The sequence below is a fragment of the Phoenix dactylifera genome, unplaced genomic scaffold (genome assembly GCF_009389715.1).
Source record: "Phoenix dactylifera cultivar Barhee BC4 unplaced genomic scaffold, palm_55x_up_171113_PBpolish2nd_filt_p 000930F, whole genome shotgun sequence".
In the NCBI taxonomy this organism is placed as follows: domain Eukaryota; kingdom Viridiplantae; phylum Streptophyta; class Magnoliopsida; order Arecales; family Arecaceae; genus Phoenix; species Phoenix dactylifera.
In genome coordinates this window covers 7790-30398 of record NW_024068289.1, presented here as the reverse complement: position 1 = coordinate 30398, position 22609 = coordinate 7790, and the positions used below count along the sequence as shown (strand labels likewise).

At 36.9% G+C, this 22609-nt stretch overlaps 2 protein-coding genes and 1 long non-coding RNA gene across 4 annotated transcripts; 2 read left to right on the top strand and 1 right to left on the bottom strand.

Moving 5' to 3' along the window:
• The first annotated feature begins 453 nt into the window (after positions 1–453).
• LOC120107629 (protein SIEVE ELEMENT OCCLUSION B-like) lies at positions 454–5621 on the top strand. Its single transcript, XM_039120982.1, has 6 exons — positions 454–740; positions 2296–2400; positions 2700–3148; positions 3237–3346; positions 3939–4564; positions 4777–5621. The coding sequence occupies exons 1-6, from the start codon at positions 510–512 to the stop codon at positions 5392–5394; spliced, it is 2139 nt and encodes a 712-aa protein (XP_038976910.1). The 5' UTR covers positions 454–509; the 3' UTR covers positions 5395–5621.
• Positions 5622–6421: 800 nt separating this feature from the next.
• On the top strand, positions 6422–18303 carry LOC120107627. Of its 2 annotated transcripts, XR_005509337.1 has the most exons (4): positions 6422–6557; positions 7414–7551; positions 16856–17420; positions 17996–18303. It is a non-coding gene; the product is annotated as an uncharacterized LOC120107627 (long non-coding RNA). The 2 variants fall into 2 exon arrangements; XR_005509336.1 differs by having other exon boundaries at positions 16856–18303.
• On the bottom strand, positions 9139–17127 carry LOC120107626 (protein SIEVE ELEMENT OCCLUSION C-like). The gene is made up of 7 exons (XM_039120980.1): positions 16940–17127; positions 16547–16660; positions 16008–16462; positions 15536–15645; positions 13746–13873; positions 12796–13278; positions 9139–9781 (listed from the first exon to the last, which is right to left on the bottom strand). Exons 1-7 carry the CDS (start codon positions 17096–17098, stop codon positions 9164–9166), a joined length of 2067 nt encoding a protein of 688 aa, XP_038976908.1. The 5' UTR covers positions 17099–17127; the 3' UTR covers positions 9139–9163.
• Positions 18304–22609: the final 4306 nt, after the last annotated feature.

Below are 22609 nucleotides of genomic sequence, written 5' to 3'. Positions count from 1 at the left end.
AAGAAAAGAATGTATCCCATTACATGATGTTTCTTTTGCTTCACCCCAGAAAACACGCACAAAAATGCTTGAAACTTCCCTCATGCTTCTCTCCTTTCATCTCCATGGTTGTGTTTCTTCGTGGCTTAGAGATCAACAAGATCGCAAGCTCTTTAATGGAATTGGAAGATACTAGCTTCCAAGAGGAGCTGTGTGGAACATAGCCTTTACCCTTTAGCTACATACCATGCAAAGCAAAGCTAGACTTATGAGGCACGAACTACGAGGTATCACTTTAAGACTGGAAAGAACCAGCAAGGGTGCCCCACGATCGAACAGAATGGCTCTAGCCAAAGGGATCTAGATTAAGCCCTGGCCGTGAAGCAAGGTAGTTGGTTCACTTGGGCTTTATTCCATATGCTTCTATACTTGCTCTATTAATATGTGCCCTACCAGCAACCAAGCTGCAGAGCCCCTGCTACTACTCTCCAGCCTTTGAGGCCTTACTTTGTGCAGCAATTCTTGAGGAAATGGCATCATCGGCATTGGCTTCAGCATCGGCGGCGGCTGCGGCGGCGGCGCAGATGCAGAAGATGCAACTGATGAAGGGAGAGCGTCACCTCTTCTCATCGTCGGACGATAATATTGTGATGAAGCAAACCCTTGAAACGCATTCCCCCGATGGCCGTGAAGTGGATGTGAGGTCGTTGTTGTACCTCATTGAGGACATCATGCAACGAGCAACTCCTGCCATTTTAGAGGTATATTTGACAAGCTCCCTTAAATTCAATATATATATATATTTTTCTTTTTCTTTTTCTTTTCTTTTTTTTGAGATTGGCCTTTAGATGACTCTAAGTTCTGCTGAGCCATCAAATTATGGTGATGAAACAAAGCTCATGTTATGTATATAGACAGTTATATTTTTAGGCTTCGGCCCAGTCACTTAACTCGATGTGTGGATGGCAATTGGCCAATAGGTGGTCAAGCCATTGGACCAGAGGGATCAACGAAAAAGCCCACGCCTGTCAGCCCATGTAAGAAAGTTTCTTCCATTCTAGTCCGAGCCAAAATAGAGCTTGGAATTCATGGGTTTTTCCACTTTTGTAAAGCTAGAATACAATTAAGTGAAAAGCTGAATCAATGGATCAGGTGACTAAAATTAGAAAAAGGGTTATAAATTATAAAAATAGTTATTTTAGAAAGATTAATAGATAATATTATGATAAATAAAATTTTAAAAATATTAAAAAGAAAATTAAGAAGTATTAACTTTTAAGTAGATTGAGGGCGAGCAACTGCTACTCGTAAACTCTTTGGAGGTTAGGTACCAATGACCTAGATTCTAGTTCTGCCCTCGTCCCAAACTTGGCCAGGCTTCTCCATTCTAGTTCTTAAATAAATAAATAAATAAATAAATATATATATATATATTAATGTAAATTATAAAAAACTGCTAATATAAAACTAGTTGGCATGAAAATATAAGATCATAAGAATTTTTAGTAATCATGTTGCACCACCACTTATCAAGCATTTGCTGGTTCATGACTGATGAGTTCAGCTGAGTTTGCTGTCCTTGGATGTTTGAGGAATCATATTGTTTATAGAAGTACAAATAGGTCGGGTCAGGTCGGATCATGAGTGACCCTGATCCAATTTGGTTTTTTGTTCTAGTCCTAATTTTGGACCCAGATCCGACCCCATTGAATATCGGATCAGGTCGGGTCAGGTCCACTGTTACAATTTTTGATCCAATGAATTATTTCGGTTGGGTCGGATCCATGTATAATCCGAACCCAACCCAAAAAATTTGGGTTTAGTTCGGGTCCGGGTCGGATTTTCTTCGGATCAACCCATCCATGGCTTCAGAACTTGTGTTTGCACCTTCGTAGGCTCAAATAATTTTACAGATTTAGGTCGGGTCGGATCGGATCGTGGGATTGAAAATCTAAAATTGTTCAAATTTCAAATGGAGCAGATCGGGTTTGAACTAAAATAGGGCAAAATTTTTGACAGGTCCAAGATTAAGACTAGCATTTGTCTTAATCTCCCTGTCCTGCCTGCCACCTTGAGAATTCATCATAGGTCAGAACTAAAAATTTTTGGCAATTCCTTTAGAAATGAAGCTTACCCACATGTAGATCATATCAGAATACAGACAAGAAATCCTGTTGGCATTGTGAAAACACTGTAATCATGCGGCAGCACTGCTGACACAACAATAGAAGCAAGTAGCAAAGCTCTTTCTTCCTTCATCCTTACAATAAGCTCACAAACTTTACTGTTGTTGTCGTTGTTCTTCTTGGTGTGCAGACGCCGCACACTCACTTGGAGGTTATGGAAGACAGAGCGCATCATGCTGCAGTTGTTGGAATGCTCGAAGCCCTCGCGTACCCCATTCACAGGATTGCTGCTGAGGTTAATGAAATTAACCTCATGACCAAACCATAAATTTTATCCGTAGATATCACATTAACTTATATTTTTTGAGATTGTTCTCCGTTCCCTACCATTTTTCCAGCATTCTTCTCTCTTCAAGCATTAAACTAGGTTATTGCTAGTTAAATTTGGTGAGATTTCAGAGAAATTCTACTGATAAGATGTCTTTTGCCTGCTCTCACATCTTAGTTCAAGATCATTATCTGGAAAATCTATGCAACAAGTCTTGGGTAACAGCATACATTTATTATTTTATTTCTTCCACCATATTGTTATAGATTACGTACAAGTGCACGAGCGGTGGCGATGCCCATGCAACGACGATCGCCTTGTTGCACACGTTGTCGAACTATGCATGGGACGCAAAGGTTATCCTAGTTTTAGCAGCTTTTGCAGTGACCTATGGGGAGTTCTGGCTGACAGCCCAGCTTCATACCATCAATCCCCTGGCGAAATCTGTGTCACTACTTAAGCAGCTCCCTGACATTTTTGAGCACACCCATCTTCTTAAGCCAAGATTTGACGCCATTAACAACCTCATCAAGGCCATGGTGGATGTTACAAAGTGCATTGTTGAGTTCAAGGAGCTCCCCTCAGAATATATCTCCCCTGAATCCCCTGACATGTCGATGGCCATGACCCATATCCCAACTGCTGTCTACTGGACCATTAGAAGTATTGTAGCTTGTTCCTCTCAGATCATTATGCTCGTAGGCCTTGGCCATGAGTAAGTTCATGCTCTTACCTGCATCAATAACAGAAAACTCAGAATAACCTCTAACTTTTGTTCTCTTTATTCTTATTTTTTTTCACAGGTACATCAGCTCCACCACTGAGGCATGGGAATTGTCGAGTTTAGCTCACAAAGTTAGCAACATTCATAGGCACCTTACTAAGCAACTTGCCTTGTGCCATCACCATATAGGTTAGTACCTAAATCCTAAATATATTCTCTTGATTTAAGCTAAGAGCATATTTGATGTAACAACAACCCATACCACACCTATAAAGGTTAGCTGAAAGGTATTATTTGAGTTTCTTGATCCTATATTATAAGTACTCAGGATCTACTCAGTGTATAGCTGTTGTAGGACTAAACACACGTCCGTACGAATCCTCACATACTCCCCCCGCTTCTGTCCGACGTCCTCACCAAGATTCAAATCAATTCAGATCTAATTATAAGCACCATAATCGGCTCGTAGTCAACCTCGATGAGCCTGTGTCTTGTAGTCCATATAGGCTATGGGCTGGATCTACTCTGATATTATTTGAAACAATTCAGTAGCTCACTCAAAAGGCTAGATGGAAGGTATTATTTGGATTTTTAGCTCTATATAAGCATCCAAAATCTATTTAGTGTATAACTGAGGTGAGAATAAACACACGCCCGCAAATCCTCGCATTTGGAGCTCTAAAATTCTTCAGCTAAAGTAGATTTAACCTGTTGATTTTGTGAATCCTAAACATGATGTGCTCCTTCTAATTTAGAAAGTACATCTTATCCGTTGATGCAGATGAGAAGAAGCATATCGAGACTTACCAAACACTTGCGCGTCTCTTCGAAGTTGCCCATCTTGATAACTTGAAGATCCTTAGGGCATTAATGCAGTCAAAGGATGATCTTCCCCTCTCTGATGGTACTAGAAAGAAAAGAGTTGGTGTTGATATGCTGAGACGAAAGATCGTTATGTTGTTCATCTCGGACCTCGACATTCCCCAGGAAGAACTCCTAGTTCTCGTTCAGATATACAACGATACACATCAAGGGAAGCTCGAGAGGCCCTATGAGATTGTCTGGTTACCGGTCATTGATAGGCACATCCCATGGAACAGCGGCAGAGAGGAGACTTTCAATCGCTTGGCATCCATGATGCCATGGTACTTAATGCACCACCCTTCGCTGCTCGATCGAGCTGTGATCAAATACATCAGGGATGTGTGGCACTTCGAGAAGAAGCCTCTGCTAGTGGTGTTGGATCCTCAGGGAAAGGTAGTGAATCCTAATGCCCTCCACATGATGTGGATATGGGGCACTCTAGCCTTCCCTTTTACCAGCAATAGGGAGGCAGCTCTTTGGAATGAGGAGACTTGGCGGCTTGAATTCCTCGCCGACGAAATCGATCCTGTGATACTAACATGGGTATGAATTCAAAATCTCATTCTATTATGCAAATATATCATACCGTACTGGTTCGATAACGGTATATGATATAGAGAGTGAATTGACACTCAGTATATCAAACCAGTCCGTACCATATCAATATAGTAATAATATTGGTATTGGTATGGAGCTTGGTATCAAAACAGCGTACGTACCTTGCTCTCATATTCAATTTACTCTATGCATGGCAGGTGAGAGAAGGCCGGTATGTTTGCCTGTATGGCGGCGAGGACATCGATTGGATTCGGAGGTTTGCTACAAGTTTGAGGAGGGTGGCGCAGGAGGCAAAAATCCCCTTAGAGATGGTGTATGTGGGGAAGAGCAATCCGAAGGAGCGAGTGAAGAAAGCCGTGGGGGTGATCGCGGCGGAGAAGCTCAGTGGCTACTGGCAAGACCCGGTGATGGTGTGGTTCTTCTGGGTGAGGCTGGAGAGCATGTGGCACTCCAAGATGCAGCATGGAAAAAGCATTGAGGATGACACCATCATGCAGGAGGTGATGACCATGCTCAGCTTCGACGGAAGCGACGAGGGCTGGGCCGTCATAAGCCGGGGCTCGGTGGAGATGGTGAAGTCCCAGGGGAAGAAGCTTGTGGACTGCCTGACGCAGTTCGACGCATGGAAGGAAACTGTGGAGACTGAAGGATTCATTCCAGCGCTGACAAATGCATTGATCCCATACCACACCCATGAGCACTGCACTCGTCTCATCCTCCCCGGCGACAATGGCCGGATCAAGCATCAGGTGATTTGTGCCCAATGCAAGCGTCCCATGGAGAAATTCATCCTGTATCGCTGCTGCAATGACTGAGATTGTCGTTAGGCCAGGACTACCTTGGAAGTTTGAATGTGTGTGGTTCGAAGGCAAGCTTTTCTTGTAGGCCTAAATAAAGTGTGTTTGTAATGTTTGAAGTGTCTTGTGGTCCTCCTCACATGTGAGATCACTGTTCTTGTGAGTTGTTTCCAGTAATCTAATTTGTCTTTGTTATGGACCTATGGTTCAAGAAATAAAATTTTCTACATTTCAGTGATAAATGAGCAATGCCTAGTACCTTGTCATTTCTTGGATGATTAATGAGAATTTTATGTCCTTAGAAGCTACTCATCATGCCGAACAAAGAAATGATTGATGCGTAAAACGCAACACCGGGTTCCATATAATTTAGAAAACACAAAGCAAACATTTGTTGCTTTAGTTATTTGCAAAAATAAACAAAAAAAAAATGATATAACAATGAAAAGTGAGAACAAGTATTCAAAAGAATTTGATATGCTTGTACCGAATACATTTTTAATTATAGTTGCAAAGTATACATAGAAAATAAATGTTACAATAAATATTCTTCCGAGAGTCACTATTGCTTGAAAATGATTGTCATTTTAAATATGTGATCAATGCTAACATGGTGAAAGATTATTATAATGTTATGAAAAATTTGGAGAAAATCTGTTATATTGTGTATTTTAATAATGTTATGTAAATTATAACCTTCATATGATGGTTATTCTGTATAATGTCATCTACTTACTTTTTACACCAATCATGGAATGTAATAATTTTATAAATTTTATTTTTTTTGTACAACTGGAAATAAATAAATTTTTATTTGATCAAAATATATTTTTGGTTTTCTTCTACATCGATCCGCTGAAGTTTTAAAACTCGAACCGGACCGGTCTGTTAACCGGTTAGACCACCAACGAGACAGGTTTGCGGTTCGGATGAATCCCCAAAACCTTTTCACGGAAAAAACGAGCTTTTACTTTATAAAAAGCGTTCAAACCGGTGGTTAAACTAATAAACTGTTTAAACCAGTCTAGGTTTTTACGCGGTCTGGTTTTAGAATTCCGCTTAGAAATCTTTTTTAAATAAATCGAGCCGTTCAGGAGTGCGGGATTTGGTGTTCGCTCGATTCCGCCCCCTTCTCCTTCCTCGAGCTCCGGTCGACACGCGGTGGCAATCAGCAGCCCCAGGTCACCCCTACCCATGCTCTTGTCACGCCATGCAATCCTCGGTTTATAAGTTTTTAAGTTCTTCAGTGAAAAATTAAGTTTGGTCAAGCCAATTTCAGTGATTTCCTGTTGAACCATGTAATTGTCTCTTTTCTTGATGATTTTGTCATATTGTAAGATATTAGATTTTTCTAGGAAATTCTAGCAAGCTGTTTAGTATAGCAATTGCAAGTATTCATTACTTCATTAGGATTGTCAATATCGATAGGAATTGCATACTTTTATTATATTAAAGCTTCTAATTTATGATATCATATAACCATGGTTTTATTCATGAGGATTGTCGTTACTTAGTTCTAGTTTGATTGTTAGTAGAGTTTTTTTTATTCCTTGAAAATAAGAACATTTGGTAGTCGTTACTTGATGAAACCTTTAATTAACTACGGTAAAGAGTACCTTTAATTAATTTGGTATTCTATACTTCCTATGTATGCTAGCTATATAATATGATCGTAAAGAGTACTGAATTTGCTGGGTAAGTGATTATGAATATATTGTTTAGATTTTTTATGTATACTGTTATTTTTATTGTTATTAAATAATATATTTATTTATTATCGACATCATGGTTCGTTTCTGGTAACCAGTGACCGATAACTTTGCAACTTTCTGGTTTTATTAGCAGTCAGGTTTTCAAAGCACTCATTCAGGTTCCCACTATATTTCCATTATGACCATCATTTCGTCATGTTATAGTGATAAATTATAATCATTATAACTATTAGTTTAAGCCCAAATAATCTCAATCTAGAATATTTTGCGCAAAATCGACCATTATAGTGGTCAATAACAGATTCGGTGGTGTCCATTATAATAGGATGATGTTGTTATTAAAACCTTACAATGGACAAAGACCTGTGGAGAGTTGCTGCTTCAGAAGTGCACTGCAGCATTGGCCTTGGAGGTGTTCATGAGGAGCTAGCAGCAGATATCTCCACCCACGTGGAGCAAAAATGTAAATTTCATTCTATATTTTCATCTACAATTAGATTTAGGATAGATTGTTCTTCCTTTTTTCTTTTTAAATGTTTCTAACTCTTATTACGTTCGATACATGTTACCAAATAACTTAGATGACCATGATCACATGCAATCTGTCGTACTGCAGAGCATACTGTACTGGGAGAAAATCGGTACGAAACACATATTCAAGTCGATACAAGCCTCGTACTACCTGTATCGAGGCGTACCAAGGTGTATACCAATCTGTATCAAGGCGTACCGAGATGAAAATTGAGAAAATGAATAAGAGAGCTATTTTGGTACAGAGATGTGCCGTACCGTACCATATCGAACCGATAAGGTACAAACACAGTATCTAGTATCGAGATTGCAGACCTTGATCACATGCTTGATGAGTGGGAGAAGCCAAAGAGTTTATTTCCCCTCTTTCATGCACTTTCCTTCTTTCCTTGGGCATGGAGTATCATGGCTCCATAAAAACGTGGGGCATCATGGTGTTTTATCTTCCTATTATCTCGTATGGCACACAGATTTTTATCTTCCCATCATATTGCATGGCACATGTATTTTTATCTTCCCATCATCTTGCTTGGCACATTGTTTTTTTTATCTTCCATCATCCCACATGCGTGATTTTCATTCTCACATCCACTCACGTGAAGTCGGCCAAATCATTAATAGTGGGTTGCACGAGAATTTCCATTATATATGGAATATAGGCTATATATTGTCCCTTAACTTTCATTTTACCTTTTACATCTCCTATGTCTATACTATATTACTTTTGTAGTAGCACAGCATAATTATACTCGTCATTCTTTATTCTTGTAAATTTTTACTAAATATTTTCTTTTCGAGATGCAGTCCTCTTCAAATATAGACATTTGATGCATATATGGCTTAATGCCTTACTTATATATCTATGTTCATTCATCGTCATTTTGTTATTCTTTTCCAATTCATTTTTTGTTCTTTTTAAATTTAATCGCTTTTTTCTTATAGACACAAGTGCGTGAGAACAAATAGAGGATTTAACTTATTACTATATGCACCTTTAGGTTTGCAGATTCTGCCTTCATAGCCACATTAAGTCAACAAAATTAAGATGTCGGATCCCAATTTGGTGGTTCAAACTGATCTTCTATTCCTTGCTCCTATGACAATATAGTCTTAACTTGAGTATATATGTTCTAGGAGAATGTGTATGGTAGCCAAGTTGATAACATATTTCAAATATTGGAAATTACACATTAAACTCATATTTTTTTTAATAGGTTAGAAATATAATATCTTGAAAGCTACCAAAAAAATCATATAAAGGGCTTATTTTTGCTGATGAAAAGATATTGTGTGAGATATTATGGGTGTATATGGGTATGAGTCGTTGGTAAGTTTAAACTGAACTTTTTATGCTTTGTTGTTCAAGAAGTAATCTAGCATGGCGCTATACGAGAAAGCAAGAATATAAAAGCAATTTGTCCTTCTACAAGGAACCAGCTCATGATAATTGCAAGTAACTTAGCTTTTTGAACGAAAGAAAGAAATAGTATTATATATCAGACAAATAAGAACTTGTAGCTAAAAGATTCATGAAAAAGACTGGATTAGGTATTTAACTTGCACTGATACATATAGTTCTTTTCCATGGGACACTTGCATTTCTTGCATAGTAATATGTTTTCCTTCAAATCCTCAATATAGGGAGTGATGCTATAGTAATTGCAGTGATCTATAACCGAAGGAGGGTCAAGTGCTTTTCTGATGGCACCCATGAATCCCCATTTACCAACTTTGTGGCCCCATACTGGAAAAAGTGATAAAAGTTCAAGGACTTTGTTTCCATAGAGCTTTATAATTTCAGTTGATGATCCTTTGCTTACAAGTAGCCATCCTTTTTTGCCAGACTTAAAGATCAACAAAGAGTTTGCTTCACTCATAATGAAATCAGACTTATCTGTATTTCCAAGACGGAGTTTTGAACTTAATATGCTATTCAACCGTAACCAAAAGATACGAATCTTTGTCTGAGACAAGTAGCTGCTAAGCTTTTCTTTGATGATGGTTGCTAAAATATCTCTTGTATCTTCATCGTAGTTGCTTCCAGCATATATTAATTCTAAGAGAACTCCAGCTTTGGTAATGTCTTTTATCTGGTTGGTGAGTTCCTGGACCCAACCTATGTTATTACTTCCATAAAGGCAAATTACTCTTCCATCTTGCATCTGCAAATATTCTCGATATTAATGTCTAGTAACAAAAGGACAAATATTCAATGTCATATTTAGTTTGACTGAACAAAATTCTCCATAATGGTTTATGTTTCAAAGAAATTTACATGTTAGAGGAAGCATAATGTGATAATTGCGAATGAGACTGAATATCCACCATCAACATAGCCAAACAAAGTAATGAATATGTATGCTGGCCTTTCTTCATTGTTTCTACTAGTATTTATTTTTTAAGAGTTGTATGCATGTTTTTCCAAATACTTACACATTTGACAATAATGTGGGTTAAACGTTATCGATTTAAAAGAAAAAGTTATTCATATTTTAAATTTGAGGTTGTCGGCTAGGAATTGGTATTCTTTATTACCTGAGTGATAAAAAAAGAAAGTGCTCTAAATTTTTTTATATTATGTAGTAGGGTTATGTTAGTTGTTTGAATTGTATGAAAAAAAAACTCAATTTATAAGATTATTTGCTCATAGTTTGCTTATTTTAAATTGCAATAGTTCATGGTAAAGTTTTGCTGTAAGGTTTAGAAAATTGTTTATTTGTTATGAAGTGCAGAGTTTTACAATTATTTGAAATGCAATAAAATCGATTATGTATTCTTTAAAGAAACAAATACTTTTGAGCATTCAACATGTTAAAAAAAATGTTTTCTTTAAAGAAGAATCATTAAATGCATTATTCGAAGAAAAATCTGTTTGGGCATTCAACCACATAGCACTCTGTTCAAATTGTTGCGAGGACATTGCTATTTGATTTTGAAAAATGTGCAAATAAATGTAGAGCAACCATATGATTAGCAAGTATGCACACAGATTGAACATGAGCAGCGGAGTGCGAGCATAAATAATTACTTGTTTTTATTCTCATTATGTGATATTATATTATCATGAAGATACATTCAGCACATATTCAATCAATTTTTTTTTTCTTTTTTTTGGGTTTGGGACATAGGGCGATGAAGACCGTGTTATACAGGAAGACCTATCCAATAGCTAGGATTTAGTCAAGATTGTTATTATTTATTTAAATTTAATTTTTCATTAATTTTTAATTTTGTTTTATAACTTGGTGGTATTGAGATGGTTTATGTTGGTCTTTCTTCTATAAGTTACAGTTGGTGTGTAATCATCTCAAGAACTTATCATGAGAGTTTGAACCTCTATAAATGGATGACTAGATAGAGATTGTTGCTATATATTCTTTTGATATATATTTGTAGATAAAGATAATAGGTAATCGAACCATATGTTTAAACACCTCAACATTAATGCTCCTTTTAATACTCTTTTGCCTAAGTATTAATCACTTTTATTTTGTTGAAAACTGTAAGTTGTTTTTTAAAAAGATTATGGCACATGCCTTCATGATTTCTTTCATGATTATGTATTCAGATTGCAACAAATATGTTTTCACACATGCACCTGCCCTTTATGTTTGAAATAATCCGCAAGTTATGAGGTTAGAATCAATCAAAGGATTACCTACAGGTTGCCAAAGGAGCTTTGGTCTTTTCCAAGGTTTGTTGTCCTAGTATTAGACCCCATATTGATGCTACACTAGCATAGTGTCGGTACAGTACGGTACAAAATTTTGTTGGCATACCAAGTGCCGGTACGCCACTCATAGCAGGTATTGGTACCAAACTGGTAGAGTATGGTACGCCCTTTACTGTCTGGTTCGGACTGGTATGGCGTACCTTGGTATTTTCTGTACCTGAAGGCAATTATTTCTTTAACTGTAGATGAATGTTCCTTATTCTATGATGTGGGTTTTTCTCCGTATTGAATGGTTAAGATTGAAACACTCCTAAAATAATAGTATCTGTTTTAAACTTATTTTTGAAATATCTAGCAATCCTTTGACATGAAGGCATGACTACTAGCTCATCGTAGTCTAATCACATCCATTGCAACTCAAAAGATACTATTGTTGGAGTAGAAAAGGTTGTTAGAATCGACTTTGAATGGGAATAGGAAGTATAATAGTGACCTCCTTCTTGGATTTATGAGTTTTTATGGTTGTGGGTTGGATGTACTAATGGTCAGCAACAAAAAGGCTGTGCTACAGTATCCCGTAGCTACATAAAACCTATGGACTAGGTTCGCTTTTAATACCAATTTTAACGACCCATGTCCTTACCCAAAAAGGCTAGCTAGAAGTTATTAAATCGGGTTGTTGGCATTGCTTAAGTACTCTCCAATACACACCTAACGAGGGACTAAACTGTTGCCGATGTGAGTCTTCGTATACTTCTATTGTTTAAGCCTTTGCATCCTTGCTAGAGGAAGAGTCCCATCACAAACACCATGTGTGGCTGGGGGACATTGTAGCCCAAATCTTTGCTGGGCTGACAATTCAATCATAGTGTTCCTATTTCTGATTGGACCCTTCCTTGCTGACTATAACAGGGCTTAAATAGGAGGAGTGTGCGAGAACCCGTGTAAATGTCTTTAGTCCCACATTTGTATGCGTTGAAGTGGTCTTGGGTGCTTAGGTAGGGCCAAAGACCCCAAATAATAACCTTGTGGTTAGCCTTTTTTAGGTGAGGTCTTGGGCTATTACAGTATCCTTTTTAGATGGGTGAAGCTGCTATTCTTATGCAAACATCTTGTATCTATGTACCTCTATGAAACATCTTGGCTCTTGGAAATTATAGATAATGGAGCTTAATTCATGTCATGCAACAAATGCAATATATAAGCCTTCAATAAAATTCACATTAATTATGTTGAAAAAACAAGCATAGGAATACAGTTAGAAACATGAATTCTACAACTCAGGGAAAACTTTTGTATAGGTACATGTTATTCCTAAAAAAGATTGATCTTATATGAACCCTAGTTAAAATATGGAGACATTTACATAGAGTTGTTTCTGTAGTTTAAAGCATTGTCATATGACTAGCTATAATACCAAAAAATCATATGTGCTTAGGATAATATAAATGATATAAAAAAAGAATATAATTAACATTTCCAAAAGTAAGTATAGAAGTATACCCAGTAGGATATAAGGGGGTCAATATCATCAAGTAGAAATTCAATTGTCCAGTTTTGTTCTTCCCAAAGCTCTCGTTCTCTTGAAACTGAAAAAGGATATGCCTTTAGCCCCCAAATTGATATCATATCCATGGCATTTAAAGATGTAACCTTTCCTTTGGAATCCAGAACCACCATGATTGGACCGCCTTGAAAATGCCATGCTTCTTTGATAAATTTTATGACAGATAAACTCAGTTTTGATGGCTCATACAGAGAATACCATGGGATTATGTTAGCCAATTTTTTGAAAGCTCTCTCTTCAGCATTAGACCATGGTATGGAGAAAACTATAGGAACCCAAACAATCACAAAGGGTTTTTCTGACCCATTTTGAGGATGATTTTGGAGTTGTTGGATGATAAGAAGAAGCTTTTCTAGGTTTATTGTTAGAGTTGATATGAAGAGTATAACCTCCTTGTTTCTCAGGACAACCACACCAACCTACACAATCAGCATAAAGGAAATCACCAACTTGGTGTATAATAATATATAATGTTCAATAACAGAAGCAACAGATGAACTAAATGGTTAGACAGAAACTCATGGAAATATACAAAACCTTAACTTCACCATATGACAGTAAAAGTTACAATAAACATGTTCATATTATATAATACAGGGCAACCTAAAAATAGTATAATACATAATAATGTTTTATTTGTACCATGGTTTTTTAGTACCCACCTGTCTTGCCCCACTATTGGGTGTATCTTAGCATACCATTGTGGAACTGAATAGTATTGAGGCTCGATATCATACCGTACCAACACATGGTATGAATATTTTGCTGAATTAGCACCTATACCATGTGTTGGTACAGTGTCGTTCCATACTATGTCATACTAAGAGTGAGGGTACCAATACGGGGCTTGTTATGGGGGGGATGTAAAACCTTGATTTGTACTAACCTTTTCTTGTGACTGATAATCCCTGAGTGGATAGTCATCCTTTAGCGCAAATAACGTGCTTAGAACTTTTTGGTTGTCAAGATGAGCCTCCTCGAACAGATGCGAGAGACCTGAATTTATGTTCTTCTCTGTTGCAGTCACACGAACAAAAGAGGGTGGGCGTAAGTCTATAAGCAATGGCACGAAAGTAAAAAAAATCCTAGAATTTTGCAATGCCTATGCTTTTAAATGCAAGTAGTACTCATATCAACTTTAGCTATGTGTAATTTAATGCTCACTGAAGGACTCAACCAAAATTCAGTTACCACTAGGATCAACTAAATAGTTCATTTCTCTTACTTTTGTTTAATATAAGTTTGCCTACTTGCAGATTGTATACATCAATTAGACTGTTTCTCATCTTTTCAATGTGATATGAAAAAACTCAGGCAAACTACTTTAAATCAAAATACAACATAAATTGAATAGTCAAATAACCTATACGGTATAACTATGTAACTTGATTAAAATTTGCAATGACCATCCTAACTCAAGAAATTGTCTATAAGTAGGTTGTTTTAACCTAATATCTTCAGTGATATTCTATCTTTGTGCTTGAATAGTTAGTTCTACTCAATGTAATCATGAGAAAATTTCCTTTCTTTTGTTTCCAATTCTTGTGTCAACCTCATACCGGAAATCTAGTTGTATAGTGACCATCTTGTTGATTGGTCAAACAAGGAAGGTCAGTAGATTTATATTTTATATTCTCAAACTAATATGCTGAAATTTGTTATAACCCTTTTTTTGGAGAGGAAAATTCTGTTATAATCTTTTGAATTTTTGAAAGTCAAAACTCGAACTTCTTCTTGCCTTATTACACCAACAGTCTAAGTTTGAAAGGATTAATGGTAATTTAGCATGATGATTAAGCTTTTATAGTTACAGTCTTCTTAATCTTTGACCGACTATTAGTATCAATGATTTTAGCATGGATGACATAATTCAATGAATTCGGCTACTTTTGTCCAATACAGCAATCCTAAAAGTATGTGGCAAGTGAAAATAACTTTAGGTGTTCTTGAAGTATGACAATTATTTAGATCTTTATCTAACTAAAATACTCGAGTTTTGTTGTCTCTAGTTTAACAAAATGTTGTTCAATTTCATTTTCCCCCTTTTTGTGTGATAAGCACTCCACCATATTGGCAATTTATAGTCACATGTCATCGAAATCACTAATTCTGTAAAGGAATCAAAAAATGAACACCCTATTTCTTTATCTTTTCATCATCAGATAACAAATTAATTGATTTCATACTTCAATTATGTTCTTAGGTAACCACTGGCTGGGCAGGTTTTTGGTTCATCTCATTCTTAAGCTACTCTGGGCTGACATTTCAAAGGCATATGATTTCTACGAGTTATGCTTCTAGCCCATTTTCCCATCATACTTGGCTTTGAGCTAGGTTGCTAGCACTCATTGTCTACAGCTGTCAGGTCCATGAGAAGGCACAAAACATACAAAATATAGGACTATGTGGAAAATAGATCCATTATCGAGTGCAACAACTACCAATGCCAGAAATATAACATGATCTATGAATAGGACTATGTGGAAAATAGATCCATTATCGAGTGCAACAACTATCAATGCTATAATTATAACATGATCTATGAATAGCTGAGGCCTCTTTAGTGTTTCTTTTTCTCATGTAAAAATTTCTGTCCATAGAATGTGGTTTAGAGTCAATAAATAGTTTATCTTTCAAATAATGCATTTACCAATAAAAGTCATGATGATGCATTACCTATTTGTTGATGAAAGATATCGAGTTGCTTTCTTAAAAAAATGTCCATGTCGCCGACCTTACGGGCTGAACTCCAAAGTTCCCATGTTGCAGTTATGGTACTTGTGTGCCTGTAAAATTGATTTAATACTATTAAATCCATCTTGTTTCATACTTGTTCTTACATGTTAAACATAGGGGAGGGCATGCCAGTTGCTTCTAGTTATGATCAGAACAGTATTCTATTACTAATAGAACAATGATCTCCATGATCTTTTGAGAAACACAGTGCTAAAATAATGCCACCACCAGGGTTTGAAACCCTGGACCTCTACAAAGAGCAAGCCTTTTGGAGAGGGTTGCCAACCACTGGACCAAATTCCTTTGGTGTGGTCTCCATGATCTATATGCTGCAAAAATATTATCATTCTCTTATGGAGGTGATTAATCAAATTTGAAAGATCATATCTTTTAGATCAGGGAAAGAACATGCACTTGCTCGAAGCCCAATGCTGCCAAGCTAGTGATCTGGGAGGCGCATGCCACTGAACTTCTGATTACCCAGTAGGAAGCTTGGTGGATTTGAGTCTTCATCGCAGCCACTGCATCATAATCTAGGGTTGTGTATTGCACTGGAAGCATTTCAAATTCCACCATGCATTTTGTCACGCTGACCATTTTCTCAACAAGATACCTGAAAGCCTTGAGCTTTTGCTCCAATGATTTGGTGACTTGTATCCTATTCCTCAGCCCTTTTATTAATCCTATTGATAAGGCCAGAGGATTAGTAGGATATAGCTGCATGATGAGCCAAAGCTCCCCAAAGCTTGTCGCCACAGCTGCAAGCACTATAACAAGTTTTGTGCTCCATGAATGCTTCCCCAACAATTCTAGCACAGCCATTGTTGTTGCATGCAAGGATCGATCCATCGAGCTGTACCTCAGCATCTGTCATTGAAGGAATTCGTGGAGTTACATATTAATATAGGGACATGGAAAAATGATTGTCCAGTTATCAATGTTCACTTGTACCTCACATGAGATGTGATGAATTGTCTGTCCTAGTTGTTTGATGGTGCTGACAATCCCAGTGTCTTGTCTGCCATTACGATCTGCTTGAACTGATTTTATACCTGACTTGACGACCTGGAAATGATAGCTATTAATTTGTTGTTCTTCTGAAAGAGTACTTGGGCAGAAAAAAAAAAAATCATCTCATGATTTTGTTTTTGGAGCAGATAATAATAGTTTATTGGAAAATTTTATCATCTTAAACCCTCTATTAGATCTATTACATATTCATTGCAAGAGCTTGCTGTGATACATCTATTGCATTTTCAGTTATGGACTACTCAAGAAACATAACCTAAAAAATGCGAGGATTGAAGAAAGAAAAGAAGCTGAAGGGGAACAGTATTATATTACACATGGCATTGTGATGTTGTGGATGATGTTCTCAGTCAGATGGAGTAGTGGAGCAGAGTCAACATGATAATCATCTGGCATGTGTGTCTGCAGAATTTTTTTCATCAAGATGTCCTCATGGGAGGATAGGAAGTGCGCTGAAGTACTGTTGGACTGCATTATGTGAACCTTCGCTACTCTGTATATGATTTGTCTTCTCGGTGAGTGAAAATTTCTGGCTGCTGTGATTGTATTAGTAGACTTGCATGCCTTGTTCACTGGGTATTTGGAATCTGCTTTTTAAGGTGATCTGTGTCAGTTGATTTGAATAAAACATTGTTCACTTCCTCTTTATCTTTTCGAAAGTTATAGTGGAACAGGTATCTATGAACTCATCAATGACGAGAGTTATATTACTGAAGTCAAATGTTTGGAGAGTTCAAAAGGACGAGCTTGGTGATTCTGCTTCTACTTGTTAACAACTGATTGCTTAATTCTGAAGGTACTTAGAAGCATATGATTTAACTGTTGCTTTTCTTGCATCAAATTGGAAAGTCTCTTTATTGAAAAAGTTGAAGGAGCCAAATATCATAAGATTGGAGTGAGATCACAGAGTATTGAGTGGTGCTGAAGGCCATTCAATTAGAGCATGCCAAGGCTTATGGAGATGATGAGAACCCATGTTGAGCATTGAGTGCTTTGCAAAAATTCCAACAGCTTCCTCTTTTAAAAGGAAATGGAATCTGACTTTAACCCCAAGTCAAGGAAGATGACTGTATGAGAGGGCTAAAGCTTAAGGATAAAGCTGGTTCCTTCCTTGCTTTCTCCCTTTAACCACAGGGCAGTAATTCTTCTCTTTTTTTTTCGCTTTTTTCCAATAAGATTTATAACATGTGTTCATAAGTTGCTCAATCAAAATTAAATGTTTAAAGCGCAGTAAGTGCATGATTGGACGTTGTTAGATCACTAATCTAACCTATTTTGGGGGAAAACACTAAAGGAACTTGAGATTCTCTTTTAGCTTCAATTATGTGGGAGTCATCATTGTTCTTTGTCATCTTTGTTCTTTGCATGCAGACTTGCAGCTGGCAATGAGGGTAGGGACTGCTGAAATTACTTCTGAGCTTTCATTTCCTATAATGCAAGATGCTCTGGCTTAGTTACCATCCAGGTGGAACAATTACCTTGTTGACTTTGGTGACTTGAAGGGACTGCAGCTTTTACCCACGATCTTGGTTTGGATACGACACCCATACAGAAAATAGAAAATATCAGCTCTTTTTATTTTGGCCGAGAAAAATAGATAACCCTGTTATATTGATTTATATGATATCAAAAATATAATCCAATATTTTCCAATCAAATTGTAATTCATTGATTTGATATTCTAGTTAGTAAATCTCAAATTTAATAATTTTTAAATGATTACTAACTTTGGATTTATCATATTGGCCAAGATTTTGGTATATGGGCTTTTCCAGTCTAGTAAGAATTCTAAACCGCTGCACTACAAGTAATAATACAATAATCAAACAAACAATACCAGGTAAAATAAATGCCATATCAATACTCGGAAAACTCATATAAATAATATGCACATAAGCCCATCTTATCAAAAAAGCGCGCGCATGCGCATATATATATATATATATATATATATATATATATATATATATATATATATATATATATATATATTTATATATATGTATGTATATATATATGTATATATATATATATGTATATATGTATGTATATATATATATATATGTATGTATATATGTATATATATATGTATATATATGTATGTATATATATATGTATATATATATATATGTATATATGTATGTATATATATATATATATGTATGTATATATGTATATATATATGTATATATATATATATGTATATATATATATGTATATATATATATATATAAAATTTAACCAATTGTTCAATAATAGTTTTTTATGTCATGTAATTCGTTTTTCATTAACTTAATTTTCAGGTTTCATAGCACTATTTTTTCAGCTTTGGACTAACCAAGATCATGACCTAATCCAAGATTGCTAAACAAAATTCCACGTATAAGCATGTGGAGGCTATCCCACGCATAAGCCCACGGAGGCTATCCCACGCGTAAGCCCATGTAGACTATTCGATGCATAAGCTCGTAGAGGCTATCCCATGCATAAGCTCGTGGAGGCTATTTCATGTATAAACTTGTGGAGACAATCCCATGATAAGATTAGTCCAAACCATATCTTATCAATTTGATTTATATGTTACTCTTGTCAAATCAATTTCTACTTACACAGTGCATTTTCCTTAATTTTAAGGCATCATTGTTCACATAATCATGTTTTCAATATCTACTACGTATAATAACCATACAAGCATATCTAATACGTAAAATAACCATACAAGTATATTTGTATTGAAAATCATATAAAATATGCCATCACATGCCAAACCAGATCTATCGATGTAAATATCATCATGCAAATTGCAAATCTTATAATGTAGATTTCATGATGCAAATCCAATGGTTCAAACTAATAAACATATATATATATATATATATATATATATATATATATATATATATATATATATATATATATTGGTGACCAAGTAGAGGGATTCTTACCTCTATCGAAGACAGACTAAACATAACAATCACTGACCCACTTCATGATCTACGAGCTGGGGTACAGAGTACCCCGATCAGAAACTTCTTGCATAGATGACTCTTTCTCTACAAAATCAAACTCGATTATCATAAAAAAAACAAACAGTCGACTAGCAACCTAGACCGCCTACCGACGTCCACTAGGGTCCATCACTAGGCCCCCAAATGCCTTCTACTACTTATCTCGAATCAACTCGTGAAACAAGAATTAGATCATGGCACTGGTAACACAATAGAGATTAGTGATGATAAAGTTTAGTGTTACCCAGCAAGGATCCGAGTAAGGGCCAACACACCGTGCAACAACAAGCATGATTCAAGGTCCTCTTTTACTAAGGGTTGACCAGAGGTCTATTGAGGTGGCCAGGACCCTCTTCTAGGGCTCATGGAGAGGGAGAAAAAAATAAAGAAAGAGAGAGAAATAGGGAGATTAGAGAAAGAAAGAGAGAGATGGGCTTTCTCTCTCCTTCTCTTCTTCTTCCTTCTACTGAGATCCAAATCCTCAACTTCATGAATAGAGAAAGGAGGAGGACTTGGCTGATCAGGGTGGTCTGGCAAGGCGGCAGCTAGAGGCGGGTGGGGTGGTGGAGAGCGGCCGACGACAGCCAATGGGAATGACTGTGCTCGGCCCAAAATGAGGAAAGAAAGGAAGAGGAACAACGTCCCCTAGCTACCCGGTGGAAGCCCACAAGGCCCAAGGAAGCGGTAGGGAACTTAATGGCGAGGGGGTAGAGAAGGTGCTCTTCAGCCGACTGTGGCGTTTTCTAGTAGAACCCAACGATAGGAGAGGAGGTGGCTCTCGGAGTAGTGCACTCGAACTAAAGAGAAAATGGAGGTGCGTCGGGCGTCTGTATTTGGTCGAAGTGGCACGCCGGCCACTGGAAAAGGAGGTGGGGAGGTGAGGGGCGATGGGTCAATTGAGGAGAAGAGGGGTTTAAATAGATGTTTGGGAGAGGGGATAAGTTCGAACGAATGACGACACCTATTGGCCGTTACCAGTTGCAACAGTCCCTAGCGGCCGTCGGCCTTTCGCACTGGCCATGCCTCCCTTGGTAGCACCTCATCGGCAGTCATTCGGGCAAGGGATTACGATCCCCTATTCCGATTTTTTTTTTTTGAATCATTTTATTTGAAGCCGGCTGGGCCTATGGACTTGCCGGCGCACCAGCCCAAATGAAGTGGGTTCTTACATTAGGTGCTTTGTTGTCCGCATCTAATATTTTGTGTGCGCCTGATGGAAACCACCCCGCCACCCAACCAAACAAAAGAAGGCAAAAAAACATCATTCATGCTTTCCATATCACTATTTACCAGTCAAATGTTCTCTCTTCCTCTGTTATGGCCTTTTCTTCAACTTCCATGACAAAGTGCTCGATGTTTTTTTAAAAAAATATTAGTGCAATCGTCAACCCCATTTATATTATTTGGTAAGGCTGATACTTTTTTATATGGCAGGTATCTTTCCGAGCATGGCCTTAGTTCGACTTGGGCTAGCATATATTTGAACCAATACATATTGAAAGCTAACGAAAGGAACAAAAGAGATTTGATATTGTATCTGGACCTACGTCAGCTCTCAAAAATTGCTATAAAATAACATAATCCTAAAGATCTAATTAAATAAGGCTGATACTAATAAAATCTAGACAAACTTGGAAGGATCTGACATCAAAATCAATTGGAGATCTTATCCAATTGAAAGGCATATTATGAACATTTTTTTTATTCTTGTAACAAATTTCTATATTTGCATCAAATCAAATCAAAGCATATATTAGATATTCCTTTTTCTTTATATGTAAATTATTCTACCTTTTTCAGCAAGAAACAAATGTGGACACATTTGTGGATAAGTTCAAAGTATCCTATAATTATAAATAGGGGTGCCTAACTTTGTAAAAAGTATATTGAATCCAATAAAATTGCAAGTTCTCTTCTTTATTATTCTAGGAGAGTTGTTTATAATTGCTTTCTCCTATGTTGTTATTCCATTGTTGAGTAGATCTTATTCTTCAAGAAGAATCATCATTATGTATCCAATTTTGTTATCAGGGTGAGTTCCGATTTACATGTGGTATTTATTTTATATCGACATTGAAGTCATAGTTTGCCAAAGCACCCTCATGTCCCAATGTTAGAGAGAGATCCAAGACTTGGAGATCCAAAAAATTACGAGAACAGATAGTGCAATTATAGGTAGAGCTTGATCATGTGGTTGGCCATGATCACCACCTTAGAGGATCGATTGGGAGGTTGATGTGTCATTGATTGCATCTTCTGATCACCTCATCAACCCTTTGCCACCATCATGCTCTAAATCAAAGGCTGATTCATCTTCCTCTGCTTGATGAAAGATACTTGTAAGATCTTAATAGGTTCTTTGCATCAAGCCAAGCTTCATAAGTTTCATGACTTCGACTAGATCACTATCGTTGGGAGGTTCTTTGAAGCTATGGACTTCCCCAACAACAAGATTGGTCTTGAAATTACAAGGTTGTGCATCTGCATGGTAGAAAATATCTAGTGCTCTGAAATAAGTATTGAGAAAATGAAGATCACTAATTGGTTAAATATGGAGAAATATCCATTACACCACCTCCAAAAGATCTATCTCATTTTTCATCAATCCAATATGAATCTTACGTAGATCAAAAGGAGCATCACCGACTATATAAAGGAGTTATCAAACTCTTTGCTTTGACATGCCAGCAAAAGGACAAAGGAACTTGTGGAGCCCAATATCTTGGTGACTTGCAAGTTTTGATCTATAAGATTGCCGATCACATCATGTGGAATGTGAATGTGAATGATGCCTATCATAAGGCGCGACATGTATAGAAGCAGTTGCAACAAGCTGAAATGTCAAGAAGGGGATACACACTACAGCAAAAATGGTTATCAATGACATTTTTAAGTGCCACAATAAGCAAAAAAGAATGCTGCAAAATCGAAGATTTGAACTTGTTGGGGGGGGGGGGGGGGGGGGGGGGGGGGAATG

Coding starts and splice junctions, on each gene's coding strand:
- LOC120107629 (XM_039120982.1), top strand. CDS start 510: ATGGCATCATCGGCATTGGCTTCAGCATCGGCGGCGGCTGCGGCGGCG. Junction 741..2,295: donor CAACTCCTGCCATTTTAGAG/GTATATTTGACA, acceptor CTTGGTGTGCAG/ACGCCGCACACTCACTTGGA. Junction 2,401..2,699: donor TTCACAGGATTGCTGCTGAG/GTTAATGAAATT, acceptor ATATTGTTATAG/ATTACGTACAAGTGCACGAG.
- LOC120107626 (XM_039120980.1), bottom strand. CDS start 17,098: ATGCAGTCCAACAGTACTTCAGCGCACTTCCTATCCTCCCATGAGGAC. Junction 16,463..16,546: donor TTCATCACATCTCATGTGAG/GTACAAGTGAAC, acceptor CTTCAATGACAG/ATGCTGAGGTACAGCTCGAT. Junction 9,782..12,795: donor ACCCCCTTATATCCTACTGG/GTATACTTCTAT, acceptor GAATATTTGCAG/ATGCAAGATGGAAGAGTAAT.